This window comes from Mus pahari, chromosome 7 (genome assembly GCF_900095145.1).
Source record: "Mus pahari chromosome 7, PAHARI_EIJ_v1.1, whole genome shotgun sequence".
NCBI classification, from domain to species: Eukaryota; Metazoa; Chordata; class Mammalia; order Rodentia; family Muridae; genus Mus; species Mus pahari.
In genome coordinates, this window is record NC_034596.1 from 75,886,228 (window position 1) to 75,910,858 (window position 24,631).

The following is a 24,631-nucleotide window of genomic DNA, read 5'->3' on the forward strand; positions in this document are numbered from 1 at the left end:
GAAAGTGCCATGGGGGGTGTGGGTCATGAGTGCATGGCCCTGAGGGCTGGCCAGCTGGAGTGAGAGTGGCCCAGGCAGAAGAATGTGACAAATGATATCTCGAGATTATCGACAGGGCAGTAGACAAAATAACATAGAGGGGTGGTATCTGTCCAGCTCTAGTGCTTTAAGGCTTATAAATATAAAGGTTTTGTGCCTTTTATTTGGGAACTTAATGATCTAAGGTGGGGTAGAAACCCCCAAGTAATATTTACAACACAGGTCAAATATTTCAAGAAATATTTGTGAAAACTGAGAAAAGTGATTATGGCTTGACTGGAGGAGGGTACAGGGGCTGGAAAGATCTTTCCCTTGCATTGGTTGGTGGTCACATGGTGCAAGCATTTATCAAATGAGTCTTTGAGATCCAGTATACTAAGTACACCTCAGCGTTGCTTACGAACAGTGTCTGAGCAAACCGATTTGGCTCTCAGATTACCCATTTGTTTGCGAGTTCTGTTACATTTTTTACTTCTCGGTTTCACACAGAGGAATCACAGATCCCGAGGGAGGAAAGTGGTTTCGCTAAGGGCACAGGTCAATCAATGCCCCTGAGGGCCAGTGGCTTTCCAACCTTGAAGAGTCCAGAAGGAGAAGAGGGAGGGGAGCGGCTTCAGAATGCAAACAAACCCTTCAGCTTTTGGAGTGTCTTTCCACTTGCAGAGTAGGAGGTGAGGTAGTCCCTAGACCTGGCCATAAAGTGATGCGGTCAACAAATGCCTACACTACACCCAGAGCGGATGTAGACAGGGAGCACAGGCGGCGCGCAGATAAATCATGAACACAAACTGCATTGACAGTTTGAGATTGACACTGAGTGCCAAATGCCAACACAGACTGCCAAGTGTCAGGAAAAGAAATCCGATCTGGTCCAGGCAGACTTGGCGGCACAAAGTGAAACCTACCTGCGGGGACAGGGAAGGGCCATGAATCCAGTAAGAACCTCTCTTCGAGGCGGGTCCTTGGGCACTTACCGAAGTCTTACCTGACCACCGGCCTACCCCCCCCCCCAAGAGGCAGGAGCGTCTCCGCTTTACTGGTGAGAAAAACACGATCCAACGGCTAGTCGAGACATTTAAAGCCGGAGTTGGAATGGCAAGCGCAGTTCCCTAACACCACTCCCACGCCCAGAGGCGAGCAGGTGGCAGCCGAGTGACTCCTGCCCATCACTGACCTTACCTGGCCAGCGTTTTGATGTAGGCAGGCCGGACCACAAGGAACTGGGGGAGCGTTGGGGCGCCTGAGTGGGGGTGGGGAGGTGAAATGGCCAAATCTCGGGCCGAGTGACCGACCAGGACCCTGCAGACTCACTGAGCTAGTTCCTGCAGCGGGCGCCAACCCTGATTGGCGCTAGCTGCCGGCCTGAGCGGCTCACCTGCCACTCCCAGCCAATCCAGGCCACCAGAATTGAGGCTGCCGGCACGGGAGGGGAGGAGGGGGGGATGCTGCGAGCCTGCGGCGGAGCTGCCCTCCCCGCGGAGTTCCCTCCCGGCCAGCGGCGCTCCGGAGCTTCGCCCCAGCCGCTGGCTAAGCTTCCCGTGCCCCTCCGCTCACCGCTCCGCTCGTCCGGATACGCGCCCCGACGGCGTCCCCAGCTGCCTGCACTCGCCGTGCCCACTGCTTCCCACTGTCCTCCCTGTCCCTTCCAGTCCCACGAAGGGAGTGGGCCCGGCCAGGGCACAGTCTTCGAGATACGATGTTCACATCCAAGTCCAACTCCGTGTCGCCATCGCCGTCCCTGGAGCAGGCCGACGCGGACGCGCTGGACATCAGCACCAAAGTGCAACTCTACGGGGTTCTGTGGAAGCGGCCGTTCGGGAGATCATCGGCCAAATGGTCCCGGCGGTGAGTTGTGTCCCCGGCATTCTGGGAGACCTCCCCTCCCCTCCCCACCCCCGGAGGGAGCCCTAAGCCTCAGGACCCCTCCCACTCATCTAGTCACCGCCCTGCCTCAGCCTTCCGCTGTGACCTTGACCTGCCCAACCAGTTTCTCTCTATGCTGACCCCCACCTGGAAGATGCGCCTTTAATTGGTCGCTAGAGCTAGAATAGCTGGTAGTTGCCGGGAATTCTCTGTGGAATGAACTAAGTCTCGAGTCCCAAGTGGCGAGGTTGCATGTGGGCTAGAGATTGAGGTTAGGTTGGGCCAGTCTGCAGAAGGAGAAATCACATCCCAACCGGAGATTCTCCAGAGACCTCCACAGCCAATTCCATCCCTTGGTCGAGGATTTAAGTGGGCTGGGAAATGGGCGCCTCACTCTATCCTTTCACGCATCCTCAACCTTACACAGTATTTGAGCAAGCCAGACCACGGCCGTGGTCTGAAGGACTCAGGAGAGAGGAGAATCACAAACCTTCTCTAAGGAGTTGTGTTGGAAACTGTGCCCTGACATCACTGAAGTTGGAGTGGGAGAGAGGCTATATTGGTCCTGTCCAAAGGACTGATGTTTGGGAAGGTATTGGGGAGACAGAACAATCCTTGCCCTATTATCAGCACCAGGTCTCTGCCCCAACTCCAAAGGAAAGCCCAGATGCCAACAGGGCTTTCTATGACCATGACAAGTGTTGGGAGAAGGGGCACTCCCAGACCTGGGCTTGCAGGAACCCTCACCAAGCTGACTGCAAGTGCACTGGGCCATTTTCTACACAGCTTTCATCATCAAGTCAACAAAGATTTCCTGCGGTGTCTAGAAGACTCAGACTTCGTCCTGGTCCCTCCCTGGAGGGTATATGAACATTCTTGGAAGCACAGCCCCCTTCTCCCTCCCACCCCCTGAGTCTGAAGGCCTCTGATGTTTTCAGGGCTGCAGATCACGTGCATGTGGTAGTGGTTAGTTCTGATCCATTTTGATGAATAATTTAACATTCCTGTAAGACCTCAGGACAAATGGAGGTGTGGATGGGATCTCATGTTTTACAGAGCCGGTTTCGTACACTTTTATTACTTCTGCCTGATTTCTCTTGGGGACTTAATGGGATACAGGCCCCCTTGAGTGCCTCCCAAGTTGAGTTTAACTCTGATGTTTTAAGTGAAGGCTCTGAGCACTGTGAAGGTACTATGAGAGACTCACAGGGCTCAACTGTCTGGATGGCAGCCACTGAGGGCCAAGAGCATCCTGTCTCTGCCACTTGTGTGTGTGTGTGTGTGTGTGTGTGTGTGTGTGGTGAGTGCAGGGAGGGGAGGGGCTATTGTAGACTCCCAGCAGAATATCCTGGGCACTACTGCAGGCAACCATCTCTCTTCATTGGGTCTGACTCTATCCCAAGTACTCTTCTGAGTCCTCATTTAATTTAAGACTATCCTGCCAGGCATCTTCACCCGATTGCATCCGGTATGTGGTAGGTGCCTTGGACCCCTCAGGCTGAGTCTCCTGGCTCCCTTTTCCACTGAAGGTACGGGACAGGGGAGTTGGGACCCTAAGTTTCCAACAGCAGTTCCCACAGCTGCCCAAAACAAACCAGTCAGTCAAGGTCAAAACTGTAAATGCAGGGCCAAGTTAGCTCTGTGTCCTCTGAAAGAGGCTGTCACCTCTGTCTCCAGAGCTCCCTGTACAGACTCTCTCTTCTGGGTCTCAGAAAACCTCTTACCTGCCCGCTCTAGGTTTTTGTTCACGGCCCCTCCTCTGGGAGGATACGGTCCCCATCCTCCAACCCCAACACATGGTTTCCCCTTGAGTCAGCAACAGCCAGTCAGAAAGTCTGGGTACAGAGCCTCCTCTTGCTGCCCAGTAGGGCCTCTGAGCCCCACCTTCCCGTTTGTGAAGTGCAGTCTCTGGACCTCAGATAATTAGTGACCACAGGAAGGCTTGGGACAGAGCAGCCAGTGCCCTCCACTGCAGAGGCTTGCCATTAGAGAAATCAATGCCCTACTGGGCAGCTGAGGAGAAGAGGTCTGGAAAGGCTCCATGCTGCATAAATAACCACTGGGCAGGCTGGAACTGGCTGCGGCTGGCTGACTTCTTTAAAACTCTCCTCCTCAGGTCTGTCTTAGCCAGAGCTCCCTGTACCCCACCACCTCTGCCCTCACCTTTCCCAAACAGCGGTAGGAAGATGCTCTCATTGTTAGCTTACCTTCCTGTGGGCAAAAGGAGGGAAGGGACTCAAAAGTGTTCATTAAGAGTGAAAAGAGTATTTTGAGAGAGGTCTAGAGGGTAAATTGACCTTTTCTTCCTCTGGGGTAGCATAAACACAAACACAAAGACCTGAGCCCTCTGAAAGGAAGGAGGGGATGGGGAATGGTCTTGGCTTCAGCCAGGGTCCGCAAGAGTTAGATGGGATGCCCTTCTGAGACTCAGCTCACTATTCTTGCTGGGAATCCATACCCTATACACCCATCTGTACATGGGTAGGTTCCCGCTGCCCTCTGGAGAGTGAGGTAACTTTGGCTCCAAGATCAAATCCCACAGAAATCTAAATCTTGCATCTTGTCCTCACTAATCCCCAGGAGGTATCCTGCTGTTAGGTGATGTATAATTTAGGTGGAAGTTGGCCCATTCCTCAGTCTCCCTGCCCCCAGCCTAGCCTTCTCCACTGCCTAATACCTTCAATCTCTCACACATGGTCTTTGTGGGCAGAGCAAGCCACAAGTAAGGGAAAGATGACAACTCGGAGGCTGAGGGGCATCATGGGAGGGCAAGCTCCTTCAGGTGGACTCTGTTTCAGGAGCCTGTTTTATTTGACACTTTTTTTTTTTTTTTTCAGTTTTTGTGTGTGATTTTAGATTTTGTTTATTTTTTTTTTTTATAATTTGCATCTATGCTTGTTTCTGTGGATATCATGTGTCTTGTTAGGGCTTTACTGCTGTGAAGAGACAGCATGACTAAACCAAGTCTTATAAAGGACATCATTTAATTGGGGCTGGCTTGTTCAGAGGTTCAGTCTGTTATCATCAAGGTAGGAGCATGGCAGCATCTAGGCAGGCATGGTGCAGGCAGAGATGAGAATTCTATATCTTCATCTGAAGACTGCTAGCAGAATACTAGCTTCCAAGCAAGTAGGACAAGGATACCTACTCCAAGAAGGCCACACCTCCTAATAGTGCCACTTACTGGGCTAAGCATATATAAACCATCACATTCCACTCCCTGGCCCCCATAGGCTTCTTCAAAAACATGAGTATATGGGGACCATACCTAGTCATAGCATAATAAAAAAGTACACTTATTCCAACTTCCAACGTCCCCATAGTCTACAGCAGTCTCCACAATGTTGAAAGTCCCAAGTTCACCTCTTCTGAGATCACTTAGCTGTAATCCCCAAAGCAAGACAGGAAATCTGCTGGGCAAACTCCAAACTCTGCATCTCCATGGCTGATGTCAAAGCAGCCTTCAGATCTCCAGCTCCTTTTTCATCTTTGTTCACTGCAACAAACTTCTTTCTTCAGGGCTGGTTCCACTCCCTGTTAACAGCTTTCCTCAGCAGATAACCCATAGCTCTGGCATTTCGAAAATCGTGGGGTCTCCAAGGCAACTTCAGTACAGCTTCTTATTTCAATGTCTGGGATCCACACATGATCTTCTGGGCTCCTCCAAAGGGCTGGCGTCACTTCTTCAGCTCTGCCCTCTGCAGTACTCTAAGCTCAGGGTGATCCACTCCACTGCTGCTGATGTTCTTGGTGATCATCACATGGTACTGGCATCTCCAATACGCTTCCCCTGTAACTAAGCTTCACCAATAGCCTCTCATTGGCTCTCTTCAAGCCTGAACTTCTTTTGCATGACCCCTTCAGTCCTGGGGCATCAATTACAACTGAGGCTGCACCTTCACCAATGGCCTTCCATGGCCTCTCACAGTGCCAAGCCTCAGCTGCTCTTCATGATGCCTTCAAAACCAGCACCACCTGGGTGACTGTTACACATCAACAAGTCCAGCTGCTGCAGGAGGTACAACCTAGGATATCTCTGGAACACAGCTTCTTTGTGCGCTCAGAAACACTTCCCAGAAGATTTCACCTCAGTGATACTGGTCTCTTNTTTTTTTTTTTTTTTTTTTTTCCCTGAGACAGGGTTTCTCTGTGTAGCCCTGGCTGTCCTGGAACTCACTCTGTAGATCAGGCTGGCCTTGAACTCAGAAATCGCCTGCCTCTGCCTCCCAAGTGCTGGGATTAAAGGCGTGCGCCACCACGCCCAGCCAGGATACTGGTCTCTTCTTAACCACCACTACTTTCTTAGCTCCAGCTAACCAGCATCAATTGTCCCAGTAGTTCCTTCTATTCTGGAAAGCCAGAGCCACATGGCCAAAGCTGCCAAGTTTTGCTGCTTGCTGGGGCTGGAACACAGCCCTCTTGTTCTATTACATTATTACCAGCTTTCTGTTTTCCAACTCCTTCAGTGACTAAGCTTGGCTGTCCTGGAACTTGCTATGTAGACTGATTTTGAACTTAGAGCTTTGCATGGCTGCCTTCTAAGCACTTCGATTAAAGATATGGTCCACCGCTGGGCAGTGGTGGTGCACGCCTTTAATCCCAGCATTTGGGAGGCAGAGGCAGGCGGATTTCTGAGTTCAAGGCCAGCCTGGTCTACAGAGTGAGTTCTAGGACATCCAGGGCTATACAGAGAAACCCTGTCTTGAACCCCCCTCCCCCCTCCCCCCCAAAAAAGAAAAAAATGCTCTAGGCTGTTCTTGAACTCGAAGATCTGCTTGCCTTTGCCTCCTGGGATTAGGATTTGTACTACCATGCCTAGACCTAAACTTAGATTGGTGGGATCTTCACCCAAGGTCACTACTCCCTTAATTCAATTTAATATCCTTGAACATAGGATTCAGCTCCATTTCACTTCCTGTTGCCCCTTTAATGCTTGAACCATATATTTTATATTTTCCCTTTCTCAGCTTTCTATGCTTGTTTAAAATGTTCTTCCTGAGATTTAACCAGAGAATAAAGTCTATAATGGGTGTTTCTAAGACTTCTTTTGTCAGTGCAGTTAATCTGAGTCTCTTCACCTTAGCCTCAGGCAGACCCTTCAGACAAGTCCAAAAAGTAGCCACATTCTCCACCAAAATACCACAAAAACAGTCTCTAGGCCACACTGAAATTCTTCTCCACTGAAACCTCTTGGGCTAGGTCAGCAAAGTTCAAATCACTCACAGCAGCAGTCTTCCAAATTCCTTCTAGAATAGCCCATTAAGCCCCACTTAAATCATTCCATGGCTTTCCAAATCCAAAGTCCCCAAATCTACATTCTTCCCTCCCCCCCCCAAAAAAAAAAAAGCAAAAGCATGGTCAGGCCTCTCACAGCAATACTCCACTCCTGATACCAACTTCTGTCTTGGCTAGAGTTTTACTGCTGCGAAGAGACACCATGACCATGGCAAGTTTTATAAGAATAACATTTAATTGGGGCTGGCTTACACTTTCAGAAGTTCAGTCCATTATTATCAAGGTGGGAGCATGGCAGCATCCAGGCAGGCATGGTGCAAGCAGAGCTGAGAGTTTTATATCTTCATGTGAAGGCTGCTAGCAGAATACTGGCTTCCAGGCAGCTAGGGCAAGGATACCTACTCCAAGAAGGCCATACCTCCTAATAGTGCCACTTACTGGGCCACTTGTATACAAACTATCACATTATGTGTGTGCAATGCCACTTTTGGCCCAAACTCATGCATGTTCCTGAGACCTCTCTTGGCACTCACCTGTCATAACTCTTCCTTTCTGCCCTCCAGGATGTCCCCAACTTCCAATTTCTCCCCACCCCACCCCTACCTCCACCGTCTACATCCACAAACATTGAAGATCTCAGTAGACCAGACTGACTGGTGTGGTGTTGATGTTAGCTCTGTTGTTTTTCTTGAGTTTTTTTTTTTTATCTTTGTTTTATGTATATTGGTGTTCTGCCTGTACATCATGTATATGCAGTGCTCATGGAGGCCATAGTGGGAATCAGGTCTTATAGAACTGGAATTACAGATGGTTATGAGCTGTTATGTATGTACTGGGAACTGAACCCCGTCCTCTGGAAGAGTAGCCATCACCCCTAACCACTGAGCCATCTTCCCAGCCCCTGGCTAGTCCTTTAACAAGGCCTTCTTGGTGTTACACTGCATCGGTGCTCTGAACAACATTTTCCTCTGCCTTCACTAGATATCTCATGAGACCGGTGTTAGCCGGTAAGCTCTGGCTGGGCCCTTATTATATTCAGAGCACGGGGTGCAGGGAAGCCACACTACCATGTTAGGTGACACCTGTATCCATTTTGTCACCCAAGCTGAAACCCTGGCCACCGTGTCATGAGACTTAGGCCATCCTGCCCTGGTCTAACTCTTCAGCATGCCCTGCTAATATTTACCTTCTGATAGCTCTGGTTCACCCTTTGCTTGGCTGTGACCTCCTCAAGGCCACCCCTCTAACTCTAGGACCTCCCAGTACCTGTTTGATGTCTCTGTAAGGTGTGGGGGAGGCATGGGTTGGGCTGCCTGCTCTCAGGCCCTGCTCACAAACCTGTGCTCTCTCCTGCCCTTCTCCCATACCCTGGCCACCCCTTTCACACATAACTTATCTGTAGATAACACCAGGAATATTCTGATAACCTTGAGCCCACTGTTCTCTACACATGTCCTTCTCCATCTAGAAAACATCTCTTCCTCTTCTACCACCTCCCAACTTCTTAAGACATTTCTTATTCTTTAAAAACCCTGAGGCTAGAGAGGTGGCTCAGCGGTTAAGAGCACTGACTGCTCTTCCAGAGGTCCGGAGTTCAAATTCCAGCAACCACGTGGTGGCTCACAACCATCTGTAATGGGATCTGATGCCCTCTTCTGGTGTGTCTGAAGACAGTTACAGTGTACTTATACATAATAAATAAATAAATCTTAAAACAAACAAAACCCTGTTCACTTAGAACCTCCTCGCAGACCTTGGTCAGACCTTAAGCCAATTTGTCGCCTTGTGGGCCATACTTCTGCTCTTCACACAAACGTCCCTCATTGCTATGTGTCCTGGGGCTTCGTAGTGGTTGTGCACTGTGTGGCATTGTAATGTACCTCGATGGGTTATAATGTCACAGTAAGATATCCCAGTGCTTCACAGGGCCACAGCGTTTTCCTGGTGCTCTCTGTGTTACTGTGTACCCTCATGGCTGACAGTGTCACCCTATATCCTAATGCTGTGCATTTCTAGCTTCCCCGTTCACCACCCGCTGTGTGATCTGGGGCATGTTATTAATGTCTCTGCAGGCCAGCTCCCTCATCTACCTCGGTTAAGCAGCGAGTGTATTACAACGCCAACTGCTGCGACTCAAACAGGGCCTGCTGCAAAGAGGGAGCTTGATTTCTTTTTTATGGTTTTGTTTTTGTTTTTGTTTTGTTTTTTGTTTTTCGAGACAGGGTTTCTCTGTGTAGCCCTGGCTGTCCTGAAACTCACTCTGTAGACCAGGCTGGCCTCAAACTCAGAAATCCACCTGCCTCTGCCTCCCAAGTGCTGGGATTAAAGGCATTTGCCACCACGCCTAGCAGGAGCTTGATTTCTAAAACATATTTCTTTCCCCGTGCTCTCATAAGTTCCTTGAGGGCAGGGGTTCACCAAGCTGGCAGGGCCCAGCACAGTACCTGCCTAGACCAGGTAAACTACCTCCTTAGCAGCTTTCTCACCCACAGCCGTTCCACAGTGACCAGCTCAAGGAAGCCAAGCATCTGGGGTGATAGTGAGCGTGCTAGCATCACAGTGTACAGGCAGCTGAGAACCTGGGCCTTGTCAGCAGAGCTCTCTGGCTTTACCACTTAGTAATTGCTTAATCTAGATGTGGTTCCATTTCCTTACCACTGTGCTAGGAAAAAGAAAAAGAATGAGACAAACAGAAAAACCCATCCATCACTTAGGGTCATTTAAATAAGAAAATGTCAATAAAGTATAGTTGGGCATGGTGACGCATGCCTTTGATCCCAGCACTCAGGAGGTGGATCTTTGTGAGCTCGAGACCAGCCTGGTCTACAAAATGAGTTTTAGGACAGCCAGGGCTAGCTATGCAGAGAAATGCTGTCTCAACAAACAAACAAACAAACAAACAAACCATAACACAACAAAAAAATCCAATAGAAAGCAAGAAAGAAAGAAAGCAAGCAAGCAAGAAAGAAGTATGTGTAGCAAAGGTTCTTTCATGTGGAGGTAGAAATACCAGAGCAGGGGCTGAGGCTATGATTCACTGCTTGTCTAGCGTGCATAAAGGCCTGGGTTCAATTCTTAGCATTCCGTAAACCAAGCATGGTGACTCATGCCTGTAATCACAGCACTCAGGAGGTGAAGGAGGCAGGAAGATCAGAGGTTCAATGTCAGCCTCAGCTACGTAGGGAGTTTGAGATCACCCTAGGCCACCTGAGGCACTGTCTTAAAATAGATAAATTAATAGTAGTAGTAGTAGTAGTCGTCGTCGTCGTCGTCGTCGTCGTCGTCGTCATAGTAGTAGAGAGGAGCCAGCCAGGGCTGAATGAAACCTTTACCGTGCACATACTCCAGGCTTCCCATAACCCAGGGGGGCTAAAAGCAAAAGCTAATAGTAGCTAGTAGTATAGTAAAACTTCTGGATCGGAGGACAAGGCTGTATACATATTTGGAAAGCAGGCAGCCAGCCAGCTGGGCAGCAGCCATGTTCTCAGCAGCTGCCGTGTGAGTACAAACGAGAAGAGGGCAGGGTGACAGCATGGATGCTGAACTTAACGGTAAGGAGTGACAGTGATCAGAATAGTCACAACCCTTTCCTGAGTGCTATGAGCTAAGTCTTCACAAGCTCAGACTCCTTTCCCGCCCAGGCATGAGAGATTGCATTGCTTATTATCATCCTCAAGTTCCACATGGGGACTCTGGAGGACAGTATAGGAGGAGGAATGGCCCCCTTTGCAATCTGATGTAGATGTTCAAGGGCCCCAGCTACAGAGCAGAAGCTAAAAAGTGTCAGAGTGGCCACCACCAACACATTTTGATAACCAAAGATCTTGTCAGATGAACCGTGGTGGTTAGGAGCTTGGCCTCCGCCTCCAGGTCTGTGCCAGGTATGGCTCATGTGGCAGTCCGTGGTGACTCTCAGCCTGCACAAGGGTGGCCACCACGGAGCAGAAGCTATCTGGAGTGTCTCCTCTGTCTTCCTGTGCTGGCTTTATGAGGGGATTGGCCTTGGGGGACATTCTGCATACTGGGGAGACACTGGGAGCTCTACATACCTCTATCCACTCTCCAGATCTCTTGCCCCCAGTGATAGGTGGCAATAGCTTTTAGCAGATCCCCCGCCTATGTCAGGACACTCTGTTGCCCATGCAGCAGCCAGAGCTACCCATGTCAGTCCCACTCAAAGCCCTCCCAGGGCCCTCTTACTCTGAGAGAAAGCCAGTTGCTACCAAGTAGTCCCAGCTCCTCATGCCATCTCTTGCCTCCATTTCCTTACATAGAAAGTTCAGGAGCATCTGCCTGGCAGGGTGACAGTGAGTGTTAAATGTATTAACAGAAGCAAGTCTGGTTGGTTGGGGTGGTAAGGGCTCAGAGAATGTAAACGCCGCCATCATTGCTATGACAGAAGCCAGGGAGGCCTGTGCAGTCCGGATCCAGGGATCGGAGTCTTGCTTCAGTCTTCTGGTTCTTTTTAGAACCCGCTACATTCTCAACCCAGGACCTTGGTACTGGTGGGCTCTGTGTCTGAGGTACCTGCCCTCTCTTCAAAGATTACCTCCTCTTATTCTTTTGACACAGGGGCCTCTGTGTAGCTCAGGGTGACCTCAGACACGTAGCCTTTGTATCTCAGCCCCTCAGATGCTGAGATTATAAAGGCATTTGCTGCTAGTGAGGCTCATGGCTGGACTAGCTTTGACCTCATTACATAGCTGAGGATGACTGTCTTAGGGTTTTACTGCTGTGAACAGATACCATGACCAAGACAAGTCTTATGAAGGACAACATTTAATTGGGGCTGGCTTACAAGTTCAGAGGTTCAGTCCATTATCATCAAGGTGGGGAGTATGGCAGCATCCAGGCAGGCATGGTACAGGAGAAGCTGAGAGTTCTACACCTTCATCTGAAGGCTGCTAGTGGAAGACTGACTTCCAGGCAACTAAAATGAGGGTCTTAAGCCCACAGCCACAGTGACACACCTACTTCAACAAGGCCACACCTCCTAATACTATCACTCCCTGGGCCAAGCATATACAAACCACCACAATGACTTTGAACTTGTTTCTGCTTCCTGGATATTTGGAGTTATGGGAATGTGCTACAATACCTACTTTATGTCATACTACAGATTTCTCTGTGCATGCTAGGCAAGCATTCTACCAATAATGACACCCCCAACCCCAGCTCAGGATCCTCAATTAGAAAACCACAGCTCCATTAGATCATGGTCCTGTCTAATTATTAGCTCACTTAACCATTGTTACCTCCTAAGAATCCAGTGTCCAGATATTAAGGGGTTCATGAGGCACTACTGTTGGGGTGGGGAGTCAACTCTGTTCAGTTTGACCGTCTTTCCTGCTTACCAGACTATAGGACATTCCACCCCACCCTGGGTCCTTCACACACAGGCTAGGTTATAACTACGGCCCCATTCAGTCTACAAGGCCACCCCCTAATGTCGGGGCCATCACTTCTGTGCTGCAGAGACTAAGGCTCAGGGAGATGAGTGTCCTTACCTAAACTCCCCATCCCCAAGCTGGAAAATGAGAGGTCTGAGCTTTTACCCACCCTGTGATGTTCTTTTGCAACTGTCAGGAGATATCTGCCTTTCTCCAGGGACTGATGTGGCATGGCCCCACCCTTCAGGAACCCAGTGGCCCCCTCTGGATAAAGAAGCACACATTGCGGCAATGGGTATTGAGTGCTAAGTGCAAGAACCCAAACACAGGGTCCACGAGGGCTGCATTTGTTCTGTGGCTAGTAGAGGGTTGGCAGGAATACAGAAAATGAGTTGAAGGTGGCCATGGTGGTACAGGTGTGTAGCGTCGGCAGCTCAGGAGATTGAGATGAGAGAGACTGTTCAAGTCTATGAGTTCAAGACCAGCCAGGGCAAAAGACAACCCCCCTCCAAAAAAAGTGGGGGGAGACAAAAATCATAGAACTCATACCAAACGACAAAGCCGAGCTTCAGTTCCCTCTGGAGAGGGAGCAGAGGCTGTAGCCACTCAGGTTACCCGTCCTCTCTACCCCAGAGCAGCTATGGTGGCAGGGACAATCATGTAGCTGGGGGACCTAGAGGGATCCTGTGAGTTTTTGATGTTACTCACGTTTTTTTTCAAGCTTCTCACAAGAAGGTCCAGCAGATGGTTTAAAAGCAGGCTCTTGGGGTAGTTCTGCAGTATTTGATTTTTATGGTGCAAATGCGCCTGCCTGCCATGGCCTGTATCAAGTTGCCTGTGTCATTTCACAGAATGCTAAGCAGGTAAGAAAGTCCCACTGTTGGCCACCGTGAGTCTATCCTAGAAGGTCCGAACATGTTGTTGCTCTGAACTTTCCCTTGTATGTACACACACACACACACACACACACACACACACACACACACTCAACAACTCAGGATCCCTCCAGCTCCTTTTCAGGTCACATTTCAGCAGTGTCCCTGGAAGAGAGAGAACTCTAGAGTCTTTGAGTCTCAGGAGCGTTGAAGCCTAATTGGGGCTCCCCCTGGAGGACACTTGGTTTCTTAAAGCTTCTGCTGTTAGTTCTGTAAGAGTCCTCAAGGTAAGCCAAGGACTTGTTGGCATTGAGGATTTGCCTCCCCTAGTAACCAGAAAGTACCATGGCTTAGACTTGAGTCCCAGCAAGGATGTGAGTACTCTGAGCCAGATATCGCCTTGGGGTACCAGAACTGCAGACCTTAGCAGTTGACAGCAATCCCACTTGATTACGCCATCACACCCATCTAGAATGCCAATCCTCTGTCCAGACCTGGAGGAGTTCCCACATGGCTGGAGCTGATAGTTGGGGGGATGAAGGACAACAGGTTTCTGCTGTGCAGAAGAGGGCCATCTGGGAAGCCAGTCATGGGTCTCCTCCTTCACTGCCTGAACAGGAGGCCATCTGAGACCTCCAAGGGTGAGGGCAGGGATGAGACCAGCACAGAGCCACAGCAGCCTGTCACCTTCCATGGAAGAGCGTGGGGCCTGCTGCTGACTCTCAAGCTCTTTCCGTTTTTCTCATGCCTTCCCGTAGGTTTTTCATCATCAAAGAAAGCTTTCTGCTTTACTACTCTGAGAGTGAGAGAAAGAGCTTTGAAACCAACAAATACTTCAATATTCATCCTAAGGTGAGGAGGTACCTTTCCAGGCTGGAGGGGGAGGGGGCCACTGGGGGACATTTGGGGGGTGGTAGAGAACTCTCTGTTGTCTTGATTTAGTTTAGAATCTGGAGAACAAATTCTCTCGGGACTCAGGACACCCCCCCTCCCTCCAGCCTCTGGGCTGGGTCCTTCCCTCCACACACACATCCTGAGTCACAGAGTCTGTTGCAGCTCTTTTTATTTCTGGAAGCCAGTCCTAGCTTTCATGGCATAATCCTGAGATGCGGTCCAGCCTGAGGCCCCTGGTGAAGCCCTGGGCTTTCTCCAGGAGGTTCCTGGGACTCTTCCATGGTGTGAGCTGGGTAGGGTGGGAGCTGCCTCCTCTGCTTTGTTCTTCAGGGTGTCATCCCACTGGGTGGCTGCCTGGTGGAGGCCAGAGAAGAGCCCAGTATGCCCTATGCCATGAAGATCTCACACCAGGACTTCCATGTGAGTGAGGACCCTCCCAGAGCCCAGACTCCACAGGACAAAGCAGCAGCTTCTTGGTCCCCTGGGAGCAGCCCTCTGTGACAGCCTGAGAGGGTTGTGAGGGCCTGTGGAAGGAGGGGTGGGAAGAGAAGAAATCACCTCTCTCTCCCTCCCCCTCCCCCTCCCCTTCTCTCTCCCTCTCCCTTTCCCCCCTTCCCCTCCCCTCCCCCCCTTCTCTGATACCTCTCACTCTGACTCCTTTTCTTGGCAGGGGAATGTCTTGTTGGCTGCTGAGTCTGAGTTTGAGCAGACACAATGGCTGGAGATGTTGCAGGAGTCTGGGAAGGTGTAAGTGTCTGCCAGCATCTGAGGGGCCGGCTGCGCAAGGCTGGCCCGGTCCACCTGCCTCTCTGCCGGGTCCTGAGACAGGGTTGTGGGAGCTGCCCGGGGTGTGTGGGAGGAGACAACCCGGGCTGTAGAGCATCTGTGAGGGTCCCCTAAGTGGTGAATTTGGGACGGTGTCCTCAATGACAGGTGGCAGATGTGGACACCATTTGCTTCCAACTCTTGGGAAGGTATCCAGCATGGTTTCTCATAATTCAGTACCTCAGTACAGTACCTGTACTGAACCCTGGCAAGGTCCAGAGATGGTGTTTACACATCATAGCACAGGTCCCAGACACCACCTGACCAACACAGCCTGTGCCCATTCAAGCCAGTACATACTTCTAACCTAACCAGTATCACCGAGTACCCAGCCTTGCACCAGGGGGTAGGCATGCATGCAGTGATGTAGAAGGTCCCTAGGGAAGCAGGCCCATCCCCTCCTCCGTGAGTGCTCTTGGCTCTGTCCTGGTGGCCCACTTTGCAACCTCAGCTTCCAGTTACTGTAACTGATCAATGCTGGTGGCGTGCCCAGAGCCCTGGGTGCCAGACTGAGCTGAGATTCTGTAGAGCACGGGGCGGGGCTAGCACAGAAAATGTACAGTCTCCTACTCCTTGGGTCTTCCTTCTGGTTTAACTGTTTGTATGTTTCCTCATTTCCTCTCTCCCATCTGCTTTTCCTCTCCAGGACCTGGAAAAATGCCCAGCTAGGGGAAGCTATGATCAAAAGTCTGGAGGCACAGGGGCTGCAGCTGGCTAAGGAAAAGCAGGAATATTTAGGTTGGTGAACTGGAATCTGAAGTTTCTTGATGGTGGCACTTGGGGACCTGAGTGACAGCCAGGGAGGGACCTGGTGAGAGTGGTGTGGGAGTTCTCTCTGGGACTTGGGAGGGAGCTTGTCCCCTAGAAAACTTAACGGTGTGATAAATGTCCTTTTGGCCACGGAGCTAGAAGCAGGACACAAAAGTGGCCAAAACCTGGGCTTTAGCCCTGTCATCTACCTGTTTGTTGTGTGGATGAATTAGCCACTCTGTCTCTATAAGCTTCGATTTCCTTCTTCTTAAAGAAGAGACCAACATGACCTCGGGTGTTAGAGGTGGGGTAGAGATCAGCTTAAAGGGAAAAAGGCCTGGGTGTGTGCCTGTGTCAGGTCTTCAGTTGAAAGATCTAGAAATGGAAAAAAAACCAAATAGTATCCTGCCTGAGCTCCAGATCCTCCACCTGCCTCTCCTCTCCTCACCAGACCCATTTGAACCTATCTACAAGGATCCAGTCCCCGTGCCCAGGTCCCGTGCCCTAATGGTCTGCTGAATGCCCTCTAGTTGGGAGAGAGTGGGCTGATCCCCTTCCTGGGAGCCTGCTGAGACATCTGAGACCCTGGCTCCTCTCTGCCTGCTCTAGGCACCTCTCCCTTGACAGGAATATGCTCTCCAAGACTAACCAGGCACTAGCTCTGTAGCAGGAGACTGCAGAGGCACAGGCTGCAAAGTCCCACCTGCACCTCCGTGTGCAAGTCCTCTGTGGATCCTTAAAAGCACAGGAACAAGGAAGATGGCTTGAAAGGCAGTTTGGACCAGTGAGACAGCTTTAGTTCAGCAGAGCAGAACCCAACCCCAGGCTAGGTGTGGCTCTTCCAAGGAGATGGCACAGGTGACAGAGGCCACCGAAGACACTTGTCCCCAAGCCTCTGAGCAGTTTTCAGAGTGGGTATGTGTGTGTTTGCTTTGGCAGACAAGCTGATGGAGGAGACAGAAGAACTGTGCCTTCAGAGGGAGCAGAGAGAGGTAAGTGCATGCGTGGATGTGCAGAAAGACTCAGCCCTGCCCCCCAGACACAGCTGGCATTAAGGGATCTGGGGGGTGGGGGGGACTGGGGATCCAGAAACTTGCCCAAGAGACTTGAGAAGGATAGAGCAATGAGGGCACTAAGGTGACAGTGTCTGCACCTTGGTGTAGCATCTCAGTGGGAAGAGTTTTTTTTTTCCTCCTGTGAAACCTCAGGAAACACATCTTAGAGACAAACATTTCATGAGCGGCTTGCTGATATCCACAGAGGTTGCAATGACCTCAGTTTATCCACGGGTGTGGGTGTAGGGGGCTTAGGGGAATGGGGGGACACTTCTGGTCCATAAGGGTGATGGAGTTTGATGACTTCAGAGATCTATCCCTTTTGGCATGGACAATACAAGCCTTGTGGAGTCTCAGCACAGGCTTAAGTCAGCCTGAAGGCCAAGGGGACTCTTGTCGCATTTGAGCCTTTGGAATCTGCTTCGTTCCCACACCTGCAGGGCAGGAGGGCAGGGCAGGTTGTGAGCAGAGGGAGGGAAAGAGACCTGGAGGGAGACTGCCTGTGTTTGTATTTGACCTTAGCTCTTCTAAATGTATGATCCCCCGACAAGTTACCTAACCTCTCGGAATGTCAGTATTCTTACCCCAAAAAGTGAGGAAAATAATAAGGCCCCTCCCTTTAAGGGAAATTATAGAGATTAAGAGAGACATTACACTGAAAGCGTTTGACACGCTGGGTGTGCACCATGTGCACATTGGGTGCTTGGCAACTAGCTGCTTCTCTTAGCCCTGTGCTCATGCTATTATTAATTATTGGCCATGCCTGCATGGGTGAGGTCTGGCTTTGATGAGTGGTGCTCAGAGGGGCCTGCAGATAGGAGACTGACCCAATCCATGTCCTTTAGCTTTGTCACTTTCATTGTCCTCCCTCAGGACAGCCACAGGGCTGAGGTCATCCGCCGTAGTCCAGTGCCCTACTGTAACTCAGTTCAGGAACTCAGTGCCTTCCCCATCCTCCCCTGATGGGGCTCTAAAACATGCCCCAAAGTCAGGAAACACACCTCTCCTGTGGACCCCAAACCCTCCATGTCCCGACATGGCATCCAGCTTAAGATGAGAGATGGTAACTGTGGGAGAAATCAAGGCTGAGCTGACTTGATTCTTGCAGCTTACATTATGACTTAATTTCAAACCACTAGAATAATCTGCTTTTATTTTTCTTCCAAAAATCTTCCCTCCTGAGCTAGTTTATCCTTCCAGTTAGACAGCAGCAGTTCTCAACTTGTGGATATCAGCTAGCCTGCAGTTCAGAGGTTTACATTACGATTCATAACAGAAGCAAAACTTCAGTTATGAAGTAACAACAAAATACTTCTATGGCTGGAGGTTACCACAGCATGAGGAACTGTATTAAAGGGTTGCAGCATTAGACAGGTTGAGAACCACTGATCTAGACTCTTTTCATTGATTACAAATAAAAGAAAAACAAGATTAAAGATATTAATTTGGAGATGTGGGGTTGAAATTGGGGTTTAGTATCTTTAAAAAGTATTTTATGGGTACCAGTGTTTTGCCTGCATGCATGCCTGTGCATCACGTGTGCCTGGAATCCAGGAAGGGCAGATAAGGGAGTAGGACCCCTAGACGGGCCTCGTGACGATGCTGTGCCTCTCTTAGCCCAGAGTTTGAGCTCTAAAGTCTCCACACTCCTGGCATCTAGATCCTGTTAGAGTTTTGGCCTTTTCTCCACAGTATCCTGTGCATTTAGAGCAAGACTTTGGTATGTTGTCAGAAACCTTAAAGACAAATGATCTGGGAGGCTCAGCATGGGTTGGAGTGGGAGACACAGCCCCCAACAGGGAGAGGAGGTTTAGCCAACAGAGGTTGAATCTGGGGCAGCAATCGTCCCGAGGAAAATTTAGACACACTATCTAGGTCTTAGCTTGGAAATTAGGGCAGTGGAGACCCAGGGCACTCAGGCCTCGCTTAATGCCACCTACTGAAGTGGGACGCTGGCAGCTATGGAATCCAAATAAGGTGCAAGCCCAGCTGTTAATGTGGTGGAGGCTGCTCGGAGCATCCGCGCAGGAAGAGAACCACACCAGGTTCACACCGCCTGTCAGTGATTTGACCAGAAACAGAGTCCCAATCCTGCTCCTGGAACGACCACACAGAACCACTCTAAGTGTTTTTCTCCCTTCATTTCCTTAGCCATAGGGTAGGCATGTAGGCATGTTTGTCTCCAATGCCTTCCCTATCCTATTCTAGATCAGAGGTTGGCAGAGGGATTCAGGCCACATAGAAAAAATACTGTATCCCAGAGACAAGGTGATTCTTATAATGATGTGTGAGGTTTCTGGAGAAATAACCTTGACCCATAGGGAACCTCAGAATCTGCACCCAGGGCCCCGGTGGAATCTCAGCTTCAGCCCTGATGATGTGGATGTCATTTGATTCCTATAGACTTCAAATTCCTCATCTCACCTTCTTCTGGGTTGCCAAGAGGCTGAGTGGACTAGAATTCAGGGAAACACACCATGTGATGATGGACCAATGGCATTTTCCATGTGTCAGGAAGAGTCTGGGACTCTGAGCATGAGTCGAGAATGCAGAGAGAGCTACCTGGGCACGTCTGCCAGGGCCATCCGCCTTCGCTCTTAGTGTAGCACATGCCATAGATTTTGACAAATGTGAAATGCCACTAATTCACCATTGTGATATCACAAAGAATAGTTTCACTGCCTTAAAAATCCTGTGTTTCATGTATCATCTCTCCTACTGACCGACTAACGTAGCAACCACAATCACCGACCTTTTACTATCTCCGAAGTTTTGCATTTTCCAGAATGTCATGGGGTTGAAATCATATACCACATACACTTTCAGATCAATGTCTTACACTCTGTAAGGTGCATCTAAACATCCACTGCGCTGTTTGTTGTATGGCTTGAATACCAGTTTCTTTTCATAGTTGAATAAATTCATTATCTGGGTATAAACCTCAGTTTATCTATTTTCCTACTCAAGGATCTCTGGGTTGTTCCAAGTTTTGGCAGTTATGAATGAAGTTACTATACATATTCATAGATAATTTCTTTGGTGTAGATAGATACTGTTCATTTGAACAAATAACAAAGAATGTTATTTTTTATTTTTTAGACTTGAAATCACTTCTTTGGTCCATGCTAGTCAGAAATGTATTTTTTTTTTAAGATTTATTTTTAATCCCAGCACGTGGGAGGCAGAGGCAGGTGAATTTCTGAGTTTGAGGCAAGCCTGATCTACAAAGTGAGTTCCAGGACAGCCAGGGCTACACAGAGAAACGCTGTCTGGAAAAACCAAAAAAAAAAAAAAAAAGATTTATTTATTTTACGTATGTGAGTTCACTGTAGCTGTTTTCAGACACACTAGAAGAGGGCATCAGATCCCAGTACAGATGGTTGTGGCCAGCATGTGGTTGCTGGGAATTGAACTCAGGACCTCTGGAAAAGCAATCAGTGCTCTTAACCACTGAGCCATCTCTCCAGCCCCATAAATGTATTTTTAAACCTCCAGTCTCTGTGTGGATTTTCCTGCTGCTGTTTTGTTATTCGTTTGTGGTATGTTTCATTACTAAAAGCAAATGTTCTGTGATTTCTACTCTTTTAAACCTGTAAAGGTGTGTCTCCTCCTGCAGAGTCCAGCCTATATTGGTGAATGTTTTAGTCAAGCTTGTGGATAATGTGGACTATGTCATCGTTGAGTTGGGTGGTATGGGTTATAGATACTAGTCAATTTGATCTACCATGACAAAATCAGGCCAAGTGCCTTCAACGAGAGCAATTGATTTCTCAGAGTTCTGGAGAGTAGAATATTCAAGATGAAGTTGTCAGAAAGGCACGCTGTATTCTGAGGTCTCTTCTGTTGGTGTGCAGACAGCTGCCAGGTCACTGTGTACTCTGTGTCTCCACACATAGGAAGAGGTGAAGGGCAAGCTCTCTGGTGGATTTGGAAGCGGCTCTTAGCAAAGACATTCTGTTCATAGCGTGGCTTTGTTGTTCTGCTTGGTTTTGTTGGTTGGTTGGTTGGTTGGTTTCTTTGCTTTGTGAAGCAGGGTGCTGTGTAGTTTAAAGCAGCCTTGAACTCCTGATTCTCCTTGTCTCCTTGGGACTACAAGAGCACACCATCCCACTTGGCTATTGCCCAGTTGTCTTGTGTTTTGAATTTTGCATTTGGTGTGTGTGTGTGTGTGTGTGTGTGTGTGTGTGTGTGTGGTGTGTTTATGTGTGTGTGTGTGTGTGTGTGTGGTGTGTTTATGTGTGTGTGTTTATGTGCGTGTGTTTGTGTGTGTGTAATTCGCATCTCCCCACATATATTAGTTATCTATTTTTCTTTTAAGATTTATTTATTTATTATATGTAAGTACACTGTAGCTGTCTTCCTCCAGAAGAGGGCGTCAGGTCTTGTTACAGATGGTTATGAGCCACCATGTGGTTGCTGGGATTTGAACTCCAGACCTTTGGAAGAGCAGTCGGGTGCCCTTACCCACTGAGCCATCTCACCAGCTCCCAGTTATCTATTTTTACATGTTTATTTTTTCCATTAAAGCCTTTAGCGCCGGGCGTGGTGGCGCATGCCTTTAATCCCAGCACTTGGGAGGCAGAGGCAGGCAGATTTCTGAGTTCGAGGCCAGCCTGGTCTACAAAGTGAGTTCCAGGACAGCCAGGGCTACACAGAGAAACCCTGTCTCGAAAAACCTAAAAAAAAAAAAAAAAAAGCCTTTAGCATATAACCCACAATTGAGTTTATTTATTTATTTTTTGTTTTGTTTTTAATTCCTGGCCTGATCATTTTTAACAGGGCCACCATCTGACTCTGGTTCTGATAATCTCTTCAAAATGTGTATTACACCTTGGTCTGAGACAGGGTCTGTCTTTGTAGCCTTGGCTGGCCTGAAATTCCCTATGTAGAGGAGGCTGGCCTCTGACTCACAGAGACCTCCTTGTCTCTGTCTTCTGAGGGCTAAGATTAAAAGCACGTACCACCATGCCCGGCCTGGAAGGTGCTTGGTAAGCACATATTACCCTGTAAGCAGTCTGTGTGAACAAAGTCGACAAAACAATGCTGCCTTGATTCAGGTAGAACTTGAACCTCCCCCTCTTCTCTCTGCTCTAGATCTTACTGTCTAGATGACAATCCCTAACTTCAGTTTGCTATTTATGTGCCAATGACTCCCAGGGTGACACTTCTAGTCCCTTCTTTCTGTTGCCTCCCTATCCTCTGGTACTCAGTGACTGACTTCACACCCCCACCCAGACATCCGAAGATACTGAGAGCACGTTTTGTCTGAGGTCACGGTGTCCTGCCTTTCTAGAAGGGCTGGCCGTCTTCTCACATACCCATCTCGGGGGATGTACCACCCAAGGCTTGTGTAGGTCAGAAACTTAGGGGGCTTGCTTTACCCTGTCCTTCCTCTCTTATCCACCCCACTCCCAAGTCCCACAGCTACCAGGCCTTACCCAAGGGGCTGTGTCTTCCTGCCTGGGGTCCTTAAACTCTTTCTGCCCCTCTGTTTTCTCCTCCACACTGCAGCCAACTCAGTGTTTCCAGGGAAAACAGATCATGATGGCTGCCAGCAACCTTCTGCTTTCAGATCTTTTGCTGCCACTGTTGTGAAGCTGCAATCCCAGCGTTCAGCGGGCAGAGACTGGAAGGCTGAATTTGAGGCTGGGCTGGGATGGTGGGGGGGGGGGGGGGCGTGGTCAGTGTGAGACTCCAACAGCCAACCAACTGACACATATTCTTTGCTTCTTGTTCAGGAAAAAGAAAACCCACAAGATCCTCACCTAAGCCAGAGGCCCTACGTGGGCATGGTGCCTCCTTTCTCAGCCTTTCTGCTTCTCTGACCCCAGCCTCTTACCCATCAAGGTTGCTCTCATGTCTCATACAAGCATGACTTGGTTCTTCCAGGCAGTGGGTTTCCACAGGGACTTTGTGGGTGCTGTTCCTTCTATCTGAAATGTTCTTTCTTCTTTCTTCCATTTATTTATTTTTGGTTGCTTGCTGGTTTTCAGTGCTGAGGACTTAACCCGGGGCTTTGTACTTACTAGGCAAGCCATGGAACTAAATCTCCAACCCAGGTACCTGTTCTTCCTTTGTCTCTCAGCTCAGTGGTCAACTGATGGCCCGTCTTCCCACCTCCGAGGAGTTCTCTACTTCCACCCAGGAGAACTTGATCCCCACCCAGGACAGCTTGACCCCGAACTGGGTCCCTGTCCTGCAGGACATGTCTCTTGTTCTGTACTGCCCTCTGATATGCCTCATGGTTTTAGCATACTGGATTCCTGCATTTGATGTAAAAGCCTGGTCTGGGTTTTTCTAGTAGCTACACTATAGACCACAGGCTCTGTGAGAACAGCTCCAGGTCCTCTGTGCAGAGCCCAGCAGGTGCTTGGAACATACTATGCACTTGGTAAATAGATGTAGCATGAATGAATAGAACTTTAAGGGGAAAAAACCTCTCGCCGGGCCATTTCCCGGAATTGCATTGAGCCTGTAATGGCTTGCAAAGAATCTTCTCCGTACTAAGTCTTCCCATCTCAATGCATTCCTTTTATGAGTATAATTAGTTTTATTGAGGACAAGAAATCATGATCTGTGAAGCGTGGCAAACAAGTTGTGCTTAGCTTAGAGGATAGGAAACTTGGGAAGAAACTTTTTTTTTTTTCTTTCTTTCTCTTACATAGATGAAGGGAAAAGAAATTAGCCTCGTTTGATGGCCCAGGGAGAAATTGGATTTGGTGAGGGAAGTTGACAGGGAGGCAGATTTGGCCTGAAATAGAACTGGTGGGCCACAGGCGTTGCTTGCTTCTCCAAGAGCACGGAGAATAGCCTGGAATGCCCTGGTGCCGCCCACTGCCCTTGGCCCTGCCGGTCTTCTGCTTGCCTCAGAGCTGCCTGCTAGCTCTTGTTATGTGGTCTGGGATCCACAGGTCTCAGAGATTTAGAACCTGGAAGAAAGCGTGATAAAGATCAGGAGTGATGTAGCTGCTGGAGAGAGGGATCCGTCAGAGGTGACTTGAGGAACGGGGATAGGAGCAGAGACCCATTGATCGAATGGTCAGGTCTGTGTGAAGAGTTCCACAAAATTTCTCCATCATTCGCCAATGCTCCTGTGTCTGTGGTTTTCAGAGACTGAGACCCAGAGCTGGTGCTGGGGTGTGGGTGGGTGGGGTGGGGTGGGGGTGCTTTTTGTTGGTTGCTTAAAAGCTGAAACTTTTCTGATTTTCTGATTTTTCTACCCTGAGAGTCACGTAAGCTGTGCTTGGCCGCCTGCTTGCAGAAAACCATTAAGGGATTTAAGCATCCAGAGAAGACTGAACTTCCTTTAGAGTTGCTTTGGCCCTGGAGGGCTCTGGTCCATCACACCCAGTCTCCTGGCCCCTTTGAGGCAGCAGCAAGTGCTTCCTTGGGTACAGCTACTCATTGACACAAGCAGAAACATCTTATCTCATATGTTTAGGACCACCGAGTGGAGAAAATGTCAAATGGCTGGGCTGTTTTTAATTGCCCTGCTATGTTTCCCTTTTAGGTTTTTGGAAGCACAGCCTGGCATCTGCTGGTATCCCGAGGAGCTTGAGTCGCAGGGAGGGAAGGCCTGAGTTTCAGACACTGACTGACAGTTCAACCAAAGCTATTCCAGTGTGGTTATTCCAGGGCAATGGAAGTGAGCAGGGGGGGGGGGCGACTTCGAGCTGCAGTGCTGGGGAGCTTTGCAGGGAGGTGA

The 24,631-nt window shown here is 49.3% G+C and overlaps 1 protein-coding gene across 1 annotated transcript in view; it reads left to right on the forward strand.

The window, feature by feature from the left end:
- The first annotated feature begins 1,458 nt into the window (after window positions 1-1,458).
- The window catches only part of Plekhd1 (pleckstrin homology and coiled-coil domain containing D1), a 31,462-nt gene continuing 8,289 nt past the window's right edge, over window positions 1,459-24,631 (forward strand). Inside the window, exons 1-6 of the mRNA XM_021202425.1 lie at window positions 1,459-1,884; window positions 14,161-14,254; window positions 14,627-14,716; window positions 14,967-15,043; window positions 15,768-15,859; window positions 16,811-16,863. Of these exons, the coding sequence (XP_021058084.1) occupies window positions 1,736-1,884; window positions 14,161-14,254; window positions 14,627-14,716; window positions 14,967-15,043; window positions 15,768-15,859; window positions 16,811-16,863 (555 nt within the window). The 5' untranslated portion in view covers window positions 1,459-1,735. The remainder of the gene's footprint in view (window positions 1,885-14,160; window positions 14,255-14,626; window positions 14,717-14,966; window positions 15,044-15,767; window positions 15,860-16,810; window positions 16,864-24,631) is intronic.